The 12,054-nt window shown below is 36.7% G+C and overlaps 1 protein-coding gene across 4 annotated transcripts in view; it reads left to right on the plus strand.

Annotated features, from left to right (window-relative positions):
* col11a1a (collagen, type XI, alpha 1a) overlaps positions 1-12,054 on the plus strand; it is a 192,442-nt gene that overhangs the window by 91,682 nt on the left and 88,706 nt on the right. For all 4 annotated transcript variants that reach the window (XM_037537327.1, XM_037537324.1, XM_037537326.1 and 1 more), the window contains 6 exons: positions 248-355; positions 551-604; positions 7,730-7,783; positions 9,525-9,569; positions 9,920-9,973; positions 11,488-11,532. In XM_037537327.1, coding sequence (XP_037393224.1) covers positions 248-355; positions 551-604; positions 7,730-7,783; positions 9,525-9,569; positions 9,920-9,973; positions 11,488-11,532 — 360 coding nt within the window. The remainder of the gene's footprint in view (positions 1-247; positions 356-550; positions 605-7,729; positions 7,784-9,524; positions 9,570-9,919; positions 9,974-11,487; positions 11,533-12,054) is intronic.

Genomic DNA, 12,054 nt, shown 5'->3' on the forward strand with positions numbered 1-12,054 from the left:
CCACCTTGTACTTCCACTAACTGGCCACTTTATTAGAAACACCCACCTTGTACTTCCACTCACTGGCCACTTTATTAGAAACCCCTACCGTGTGCTTCTACTCACTGGCCACTTTATTAGAAACCCCTAGCTGGTACTTCCACTCTCTTGCACACACAGTGCACATGACACAAAGAAGGCAGTAACAGAAGTATTCATGTTTAATGATGTAAACAACTGTATCTGACCCTGTTGTGTGTGTGTTCAGGGTGAGCTCGGTGTGCTTGGACCCAGAGGTGAGGATGGTCCTGAAGGTCCGAAAGGCCGTGCAGGTCCTCCAGGTGAATCGGGACCCATGGGACTGGCTGGAGAAAAGGTGCGCATTTCTTTCTGCCTTTTACTGAGTCGTTTTATTATCGGCTTTATTAAACGTTTGACTTTGAGCTAAGTTAGAGGGCAACGAACGGTGATGTCTAATCGCTGGGATGAATACTAATGCATGTCTGTAACTTTTAATAATTGTTCACAGCTCAGTGATGCCATAAATGATTCTCTTATTGTTTTCTGGCAGGGTAAACTGGGCGTTCCTGGACTGCCCGGCTACCCAGGAAGACAGGGTCCGAAGGTAGGTCCAGAATGTGCCGATTGACCTAGATAGATGTAATTGGAATTGGGAACTGTCTGTTCGTTGCAGTGTACTTCTATAACCGTCAGTGTGGTTCTAGAATATCCAGTGTACTTCTAGAACCCTCTATGTATTTAATTAGAAATTGAGAACTGTCTATTTGTTGCTGCCCAATGTAGAACCCTCTGTGTAGTTCTAGAACCTTGATCGTCATTCTAGACTCCTTAGTGTACTCCTTGAACCCTCTGTGTAATTAAATAGAAATTGAGAATTATCTGTTTGTTGAAGCCCAATGTGGAGCCCCCAGTGTAGTTCTGGAACCCTCAGTATAAATGTGGAACTTTCTTAGACCCTTCAGTGCAGCTGTAGACCCCTCGGTATTGTTATAGACTTCAGTAGACAGAAATGGTCGGAGCTGTTAGAATGGAATTCCCAGTTTGAGATCATTCCAGAAGCACTTCCCGAAGGGCCGGCATTCATCAGTGCGAGTCATCCTGCCGCTGAGTGCAGAGGGAAGATGAAAGCAGGATAAAGGCAGTATGTGAGCTCAGAGTGGAGTTAGTCTCCGAACTGTTCAGCATGGCGCTCACGCAGCCTCTGCAGAGAAAGGGGACAAAGGGCAGGAGATAATGTCCAGCCCCAGTGCCTTTCATCATAGGTGGTCTGCAGTCCAGAGCTACAACCAAACAGCACTGCTGAGAAACACAGAGACCAACCAGCTGATCACGCACTGCACACCTCACTCTCACATACCGGCACATCCGAAAGACTGGAATCACTCCTCATAATGTAATATATATATAATAAAATGAAGAAATGAAATATATCCCATTCTGGAGCTTCATTCTAGATATTAATTTAGTTAAAAATATTCTGGATATGGACTTTATTAGAACTTCATTCTAGACACTAATTTAATTAAAATATTCTGGATATGGACTTTATTAGAACTTCGTTCTAGATATTAGTTTAGTTAAAAGATTCTGGATATTAATTTAAAATATTCTGAATATTAACCTTATTAGAACTTCATTCTAGATATTAACTTTATTAGAACTTCATTCTAGACATTAACTTTATTAGAACTTCATTTTAGATATGGACTTTATTAGAACTTCATTCTAGATATTAACCTTATTAGAATTTCATTCTAGATATGGACTTTATTAGAACTTCATTCTAGATATTAACCTTATTAGAACTTAATATTATATTAATTTTAATTTAGTTAAAATATTCCGGATATGGCCTTTATTAGAACTTCGTTCTAGATATTAATTTAATTAAAAATATTCTGGATATGGACTTTATTAGAACTTCATTCTAGACATTAATTTAATTAAAAATATTCTGGATATGGACTTTATTAGAACTTCGTTCTAGATATTAATTTAGTTAAAAGATTCTGGATATTAATTTAATTTAAAATATTCTGAATATTAACCTTATTAGAACTTCATTCTAGATATTAACTTTATTAGAACTTCATTCTAGATATAAACATTATTAGAACTTCATTCTGGATATTAATTTTATTAGAACTTCATTCTAGATATAAGCTTTATTAGAACTTCATTCTAGATATTAACTTTATTAGAACTTCATTCTGGATATTATCTTTATTAGAACTTCATTCTAGATATTAATTTTATTAGAACTTCATTCTAGATATAAACGTTATTAGAACTTCATTCTAGATATTATCTTTATTAGAACTTCATTTTAGATATAAACGTTATTAGAACTTCATTCTGGATATTAATTTTATTAGAACTTCATTCTAGATATAAACGTTATTAGAACTTCATTCTGGATATTAATTTTATTAGAACTTCATTCTAGATATAAACGTTATTAGAACTTCATTCTGGATATTAATTTTATTAGAACTTCATTCTGGATATTAATTTTATTAGAACTTCATTCTAGATATAAACGTTATTAGAACTTCATTCTAGATATAAACGTTATTAGAACTTCATTCTAGATATTAACTTTATTAGAACTTCATTCTGGATATTAACTTTATTAGAACTTCTTTCTAGATATAAACGTTATTAGAACTTCATTCTGGATATTAATTTTATTAGAACTACATTCTAGATATAAACATTATTAGATCTTCATTCTGGATATTAATTTTATTAGAACTTCATTCTAGATATAAACATTATTAGAACTTCATTCTAGATATAAACGTTATTAGAACTTCATTCTGGATATTAATTTTATTAGAACTTCATTCTGGATATTAATTTTATTAGAACTTCATTCTAGATATAAACGTTATTAGAACTTCATTCTAGATATAAACGTTATTAGAACTTCATTCTAGATATTAACTTTATTAGAACTTCATTCTGGATATTAACTTTATTAGAACTTCTTTCTAGATATAAACGTTATTAGAACTTCATTCTGGATATTAATTTTATTAGAACTACATTCTAGATATAAACATTATTAGATCTTCATTCTGGATATTAATTTTATTAGAACTTCATTCTAGATATAAACATTATTAGAACTTCATTCTGGATATTAATTTTATTAGAACTTCATTCTAGATATTAACTTTATTAGAACTTCATTCTGGATATTAACTTTATTAGAACTTCTTTCTAGATATAAATGTTATTAGAACTTCATTCTGGATATTAATTTTATTAGAACTACATTCTAGATATAAACATTATTAGAACTTCATTCTGGATATTAATTTTATTAGAACTTTATTCTATATATAAACGTTATTAGAACTTCATTCTGGATATTAATTTTATTAGAACTTCATTCTGGATATTAATTTTATTAGAACTTCATTCTAGATATAAGCTTTATTAGAACTTCATTCTGGATATTAACTTTATTAGAACTTCATTCTGGATATTAATTTTATTAGAACTTCATTCTGGATATTAATTTTATTAGAACTTCATTCTAGATATTAACTTTATTAGAACTTCATTCTGGATATTAATTTTATTAGAACTTCATTCTAGATATAAACGTTATTAGAACTTCATTCTGGATATTAACTTTATTAGAACTTCATTCTGGATATAAACTTTATTAGATCTTCATTCTGGATATTAATTTTATTAGAACTTCATTCTAGATATAAACGTTATTAGAACTTCATTCTAGATATTAACTTTATTAGAACTTCATTCTGGATATTAACTTTATTAGAACTTCTTTCTAGATATAAACGTTATTAGAACTTCATTCTGGATATTAATTTTATTAGAACTACATTCTAGATATAAACATTATTAGAACTTCATTCTGGATATTAATTTTATTAGAACTTCATTCTAGATATAAACATTATTAGAACTTCATTCTGGATATTAATTTTATTAGAACTTCATTCTAGATATTAACTTTATTAGAACTTCATTCTGGATATTAACTTTATTAGAACTTCATTCTGGATATTAATTTTATTAGAACTTCATTCTGGATATAAACTTTATTAGAACTTCATTCTGGATATTAATTTTATTAGAACTTCATTCTAGATATTAAGTTTATTAGAACTTCATTCTGGATATTAACTTTATTAGAACTTCATTCTGGATATTAATTTTATTAGAACTTCATTCTGGATATAAACTTTATTAGAACTTCATTCTGGATATTAACTTTATTAGAACTTCATTCTGGATATAAACTTTATTAGATCTTCATTCTGGATATTCATTTTATTAGAACTTCATTCTAGATATAAACGTTATTAGAACTTCATTCTAGATATAAACGTTATTAGAACTTCATTCTAGATATTAACTTTATTAGAACTTCATTCTGGATATTAACTTTATTAGAACTTCTTTCTAGATATAAACGTTATTAGAACTTCATTCTGGATATAAACTTTATTAGATCTTCATTCTGGATATTCATTTTATTAGAACTTCATTCTAGATATAAACGTTATTAGAACTTCATTCTAGATATAAACGTTATTAGAACTTCATTCTAGATATTAACTTTATTAGAACTTCATTCTGGATATTAACTTTATTAGAACTTCTTTCTAGATATAAACGTTATTAGAACTTCATTCTGGATATTAATTTTATTAGAACTACATTCTAGATATAAACATTATTAGAACTTCATTCTGGATATTAATTTTATTAGAACTTCATTCTTGATATAAACGTTATTAGAACTTCATTCTGGATATTAATTTTATTAGAACTTCATTCTAGATATAAACATTATTAGAACTTCATTCTGGATATTAATTTTATTAGAACTTCATTCTAGATATAAACGTTATTAGAACTTCATTCTGGATATTAATTTTATTAGAACTTCATTCTGGATATTAACTTTATTAGAACTTCATTCTGGATATTAACTTTATTAGAACTTCATTCTGGATATTAATTTTATTAGAACTTCATTCTGCATATAAACTTTATTAGAACTTCATTCTGGATATTAATTTTATTAGAACTTCATTCTAGATATTAACTTTATTAGAACTTCATTCTGGATATTAACTTTATTAGAACTTCATTCTGGATATTAATTTTATTAGAACTTCATTCTGGATATAAACTTTATTAGAACTTCATTCTGGATATAAAATTTATTAGAACTTCATTCTGGATTTTATCTTAATGCTCCACAGCTCTGAACACGTCTAACGTGATTTGATATCTGTAGAACAGAACCGTCATATTAGAATATATTATTAATGTATCTGTGTAAATATTGCTGAAAACAGTGAGTCCAGAGTTTGGCACCGTACAGTGTGTCTGTAAATCCCTTCTGCACTAAGTTCTGCTGTTTTTCATCAGCCCGACTCAGGTTTTTACAAGATTACAGCAGCAGAGGAGGCTGATGAGATTGCAGAGTGTTGATATGTCATTATTTCTGAGAGCCGCTCTCGCGAGTCGCCAGCTGCTGAATTTTCATGAAGCAGAATATTGCCGCCATCGTTTCTCGGCCGGCCCGTGGGGGTCCGGGCGTTGGCATCTTTTATAGATGTAAATTTAAGCTTCCATCATACAGACAGCGTCCTGCCCTGTCATTCCCGTCTCACGGCTGCGCTTCCCGTGTAGCTGATTTTGTGTTGTGTAAATACTGAATCCCCTGCTCTGGATGAGGCTATAAAACACTGTATTGATTTCCTTTCCCTGCTGCTCATAATGGCCCCGGCTCTGAACAACACGGGTAAGCCATCTTTCATTCACTGCACTGAGCGGAGAACTAGAAAAGAGCCCGAGTCTTCAAGCACAGCTGTCTTGTTTGCTTATTTTTGGGTCTGTGCGGTACATTAATACATCAGTAAATATATTTAGTTTTTATATTGCTTTATTCAGTTGCCTTGTGCCTGTTTTCCTCATGAAAACATCTCTCAGTCCCCTCAAATCTCCTGACCTCAGGCCTCATGCTCATACGGTCATGAACTCTGCTCAGCTCATTAGTCCATGGCATGTTTCAGGCGCATCCAGCTGTCCACGATATTAGTATTGCTGTGCATTACGTGACTTTTTTAGCTTTGTTTTTGAGTTTGCTGTAACATGTGAAGTCCACAGTCCAAGTGATACCTGTGGTTTATTATGACTGTGCAAAAGTCAGAGACCACCTTTCATTTATTTACGTTCCAGTCAAGACAGCAGTCAAAATAGCTGATCAGCCAATCACACGGCCGCAACTCACTGCATGTAGGCATGTAGAGGTGGTCAAGACGACTTGCTGAAGTGCAGACCGAGCATCAGAACGGGGAAGAAAGGGGATTTAAGGGACTTTGAACGTGGCGTGGTTGTTGGTGCTAGACGGGCTGGTCTGAGTATTTCAGAAACTGCTGATCTGCTGGGATTTTCACGTTCAACCATCTCTAGGGTTCACAGAGAGCGGTCCGAAAAAGAGGAAATATCCAGTGAGCGGTCAGTTGTGTGGACGAAAATGCCTTGTTGGTGTGAGAGGTCAGAGGAGAACGGGCAGACTGGTTCAAGATGATAGAAAGACAACAGGAACTCAAATAACCACCCAACATCTCTTAGGAACGTTTCCAACATCTTGTTGAAAGTGTGGCATGAAGAATTAAGACAGTTCTGAAGGCAAAAGGGGGTCCAGCCTTTTACTAGCAAGGTGTACCTAATAAAGTGGCCGGTCAGTGTGCATCATCTAGAAGATTAAGAATATTTGAATGCTTCATTTCGTCAAGCATGTATTTGGTTTCAGCGTCACACCAGAAGTCATCGCGGCAGCACTGCTTACTTATTTTCGGTATCGTGGTCTGTTTCGCTTATGCTCAGACTGAGAAATCCGAAAGAAATCAGAGTGAGAGCTCACAGCACTGAGAAGTCTGATTACTGAGCTCAAATCCAGCCTCTTTACCAGATCTTACTCTGATCTAAGAAATTGGACTATGCTGTTTACATGAACATTGGAATAATCAGATAACTGGAGAAATCTGACTATGATCGGATTATCGAATGCAGGTAAACACTTATTTTCAGAAGTAATCAAACCCATTCACTGGTGCTGAGGTCTGGACTCTGGGGTGGTCAGTCCATTGTTCAGCTTCTTTGTTTGGTGTGTCCGTCTCCTTTTCTCAGTGAGGTTCTTCTTGATCAGCTACACGTCCTTTCAGACCCACAGCGCTGAGTGGTCTTCTCACAGTGGAAGGATGGACAGGAACACCTGTGGATGTTTTCAGATCTGAAGCAGCTTGATGTTCTCCTCTCTCTCAGAGATCAAAGCTTTCAGTGCTGTTTATCTGATGGGGGCAGTTTTGGGGTCGACCAGCTCTTCCAGGTGGTTGTTAGGAGGAACATTTTCTCGGTAGCTTTTAAACATTTTCTGACCTCCATTCGTGGAAACTCATTATTTTTCCACTTATTTGACGTTCCCCTTTCTTATGCAAGTGGATTGCCTTATATCTTGACTGGAAATGAGATGAATATTGGGTCTCTGACTTTTGCACGGTGCTGTTTCTATGAGTCAGGCTCTGTTTTGTTTGTGTGCACCCGTAGCAGGATGCTAATGCCTTCTGACAGTGAGGAGCGTCAGCGGCTGGAGATCAGAATCATCAGCATGCAGCTCCAGCACGCGCACTCTTCCCCTCTCTCTCACACACTTTCCCTGTTTGATCCGCAGGGTTCGACCGGTTTCCCTGGATTCCCAGGAGCCAACGGAGAGAAAGGTGCCAGGGTAAGGAATGCACGTCGCATCATAACCCAACACAAACAAAGAGAAAACAAGCCCATTGATTCCCATTGCGGAGAGATTTGTGTGATGATTTCTGCCCAAAAAACAGAAGAAATCAATGCAAAGAGAACAAACAGATGCTGAACGGATCGAGGCTCATAGTGATTCAGCCGTGCTCCTCACATTCGGAAAGAGGAAACGGGAAAAAAGTTAATAAGGATTTGGGGTCAACGGTCAGCTCCTTGCCCAGGGCATCCTCGTGTCCTGTGCTGCTGCTGTCCTCCGGCTTTAGCCGGAATACAAATACATGGAATAAAATTACATCCACTGTTTAACCACCACACAGACGCTGCGCTATGCTCCTGCATGCACAGCGCCATTTAGGCCAACAGCACAGGCACAGCTGGTGAATTAAGGAACTTTATTTATTTATTTATTTATTTAAGAAGATCTTATCTAGAGTAGCTCTGTGGTTATTGTTGCATAGCTGAAAAAAAAACAGTGTTTTCTTAATTATTAAAGCTGTGAAAGGGGGAATCTGGCCCAAACCAGCACTGAATGTTATTTGTTAAATAAAGACAGACAGACAGACTGACTGACTGATAGATAGATAGATAGATAGATAGATAGATAGATAGATAGATAGATAGATAGATAGATAGACAGACAGACAGACTGATAGACAGACAGACAGACAGACAGATAGATAGAAAGATAGACAGACAGACAGACAGACAGATAGATAGATAGATAGATAGATAGATAGATAGACAGACAGATAGATAGAAAGATAGACAGACAGACAGACAGACAGACAGACAGATAGATAGATAGATAGATAGATAGACAGACAGACAGATAGATAGAAAGATAGACAGACAGACAGACAGACAGATAGATAGATAGATAGATAGATAGATAGATAGATAGATAGATAGATAGTTAGATAGAAAGATAGACAGACAGACTGATAGACAGACAGACAGACAGATAGATAGAAAGATAGACAGACAGACAGACAGACAGACAGATAGATAGATAGATAGATAGACAGACAGACAGATAGACAGATAGACAGACAGATAGATAGATAGATAGACAGACAGACAGACAGACAGATAGATAGATTTTTTTGAGTACCTCCATAGTGATAATTGCTTAAGAAAAAATCTAGCAACTATGTAAAAAAAATTGTTTTTAATTTTTGGCAATGATGAGATCAAAATTACTTATTATTACTCAACAAACAAAAATATGGTTTCACCATTAACTTTCATAAAATTTGTTGTCAATATTAAACTTTTCAAATCCATTTTTAACAGTTTTTTTTATTAACTACATAGTTATTATTGTATTATAATAGTTATTATTAACTGAAAAAAGCATTAGCTTATAAAATGTATTGCCGGCAGTTCATCTGCTCAAAATGATTTGTCAGTAAAATGTCACACAGAAATATTAATGTTAGGTATTATTCATTCCTCACTAGCGCAAAATACAACATAATACACAGTCAGTCCAAGAAGAGCGCGCTCAGTGTTTCGTCTGTGTGTGTACTGCCGGACCACCTTCATAAATATCAGATCTGCAGCCCCCCTCTGTGGGAAGGTTCCGGTGCCAGGCTTGGCTCCTTACAGCATGACTACTGGCGCTTTCCTCCCGGAGAGACGGCCAGCATGGCTTTATCAGAGTCTGAGAGTCCGCTGATATCCGCTGTGCTCATTTCTCTTCTTCTGCTTGACAGGGTGTAGCGGGAAAACCCGGTCCAAGGGGGCAAAGAGGTCCAACGGTACGCAACCTTTTGGATTGACCACAATTACAGATGTGACAGTTAGAGATCAGGCTGAAAAATGTTGGCGTGTTCCTTTAATCTCTGGATCATTATTCAGTACAATAAATTATTCATGAACTACTATGAGGTGTTCAGTAGCTGCTCTCTACTATAACTGCCATCTAACGATCTACTATAAACGAAGTATTTATTATAGACTATTTGGTAGCTACTATTAATGATTCAGTATTTCTAATAGAGTTTCAGTGTCAGAATCATCCAGTGATGAGGGATTTAGTGAGTGCAATTAAAGCTGCAGGTCCACAGACTCTGATCTCTGTATGTGTTTGTATGTGTGTGTGTTTCAGGGGCCACGTGGGGCTCGGGGTGCCAGGGGTCCGACTGGAAAGCCAGGTCCTAAGGTATTCATACACTACAGTTATGCATGTTACACCTCATACAGTCCCATTAATGACACAAAATAATCACAGGAACAACCGTGCAAGTACACGTCTGTCAAGAAGCAGCGCGTTTATATATTCAGTCATTTATATAAATAAAATTGGGTCATTCTACAGAAACGTCCACTTTTCTGTCACTCCGTAGGAGTCACTGGTGTTACCGAGCCTCGTTGGTGTTACGCGTAATGAGGCATTTTTAATGAGAAACGCATTTCATAAAAAACGGCTGCTGCGGAGCATCAAACCACACGTCGCCAGTCATAGAAAATCCATTAAGATATGGAATTTCATCCATTTCTATTCTATGTTTTCCGCAGTTACTTAAGAGTAAAGTGGGTCACACCAGTGACGTCAGCCAAAAGCTTCATATGAGATCAGGAGATAAATGAGACAGTCTCTGTTAACTGAAACCCACAGTGGACTCGCCGTGTGCTTTTCCTCATAGATCCTCAGAGAACACGTAAAAAGAAGTCGAGCGAGGTCATCGGCGGGACTTTTATTTCAAAATAAGAGACTTTTTGTTATGCGGTAACACCAGTGACTCGACTCCTGGGGACCACAACTTTCATTATACACACAGTGGCAGGATACACCCTGGACAGGTCACCAGTCCATCGCAGGGACTGTCATTATATTTATATATTTGGCTTTTTTTTTTTTGTCATTTCAGTGATATATTTTATAGTCATGTGTAGATTTGTTCAAAATATGGTCTCAGCCTTCACACGTGACTGTGGGCCCAAGCACTTCTGTGGTGCTTGGAATTCTAAATGATTGATTTAAAAACTAAACTGAGTCTCAAGAAGGTGGAATTGTTAAAATAACATGGTTTTATTTGAAAATGTAAAAAATTGTAATAACACAAGCGTTTTTTAAGTGTAATATATATGTAAACGATAGGGACACAAAAATGGACGTTAGAATGACCCAATTACAATATAGAAGCACGCAACACGTGCCTTTGGGGGCAGTCGTGGGCTGGAGGTTAGGGATCTGGCATTGTGACCGGAAGGTTGCCGGTTCGATCCCCAGGGCTGACCGTCCATGACTGAGGTGTCCTTGAGCAAGACACCTAACCCCCAACTGCTCCCCGGGCGCCATGGATAGGGATGCCCACCACTCTGGGCAAGTGTGCTCACTGCCCCCTAGTGTGTGTGTGTTCACTAGTGTGTATGTGGTGTTTCACTTCATGGATGGGTTTAATGCGGAGGTGGAATTTCCCCGTTTGTGGGATCAAAAAAGTATCACTTAATACTTAACACACTGACTGAACAGAGAAATCCGGCTAACTCTACAGCAAATTCTATATTACGGCAAAAACATCAGACACTGAAAAACACTGCAGCCATTAAAAGTATTGGGGTTTTTTGGGTGGATGCTGATGCTCTCTCTCTCTCTCTCTCTCTCTCTCTCTCTCTCTCTCTCTCTCTCTCTCTCTCTCTCCCTGTTTCTTTCTCTCTGTCTGCTTTTCTCAGGGCACATCGGGCAATGATGGTCCACCTGGCCCGCCCGGAGAGAGAGTAAGTGCTGCAGATAAGCAGGACTGTCACCTCAACCTTGTAAAACTCCTGAACATTCCTCTTGATTAGATTCAGCCAACCTGTAGCTGTGCTCATGATGCAATCAATGCTAGACAGATGTCAGTTCAGCAGAGGCTCCTAACCTTCCCACTTATCACGCTGAAGTGCTGTCTAGTGCCTAAACGTGTCACCAACAGTGCACTTAAAAAAAGAAGCCGATCTTTTGGATTAACAGCCTCAGAATGAAACACGCTTGGATGTCTGAAACCTTTATGTCTGGGAATGGAATACATTTCTTCTAGGCAGACAAAATCCAGGACGATCCAGGAAAGACCCTGAAAAAGTGACAGTCCCACCGATAATACAGTGGAGCACATCGGACTTCCCATAAATCTGTTTGACTGGAGACGGGAGCTGGAGGGCTTTAGAGCCTTGAGAATGAGTGGAGCTCTATATAGGAAAAGGCGTAGGAGTTAGCTTAGCATGTGAACAGACTTCACTTAGAACCCAAACCTCACTATG

Source organism: Pygocentrus nattereri, chromosome 3, assembly GCF_015220715.1.
Source record: "Pygocentrus nattereri isolate fPygNat1 chromosome 3, fPygNat1.pri, whole genome shotgun sequence".
Classification (NCBI taxonomy): domain Eukaryota; kingdom Metazoa; phylum Chordata; class Actinopteri; order Characiformes; family Serrasalmidae; genus Pygocentrus; species Pygocentrus nattereri.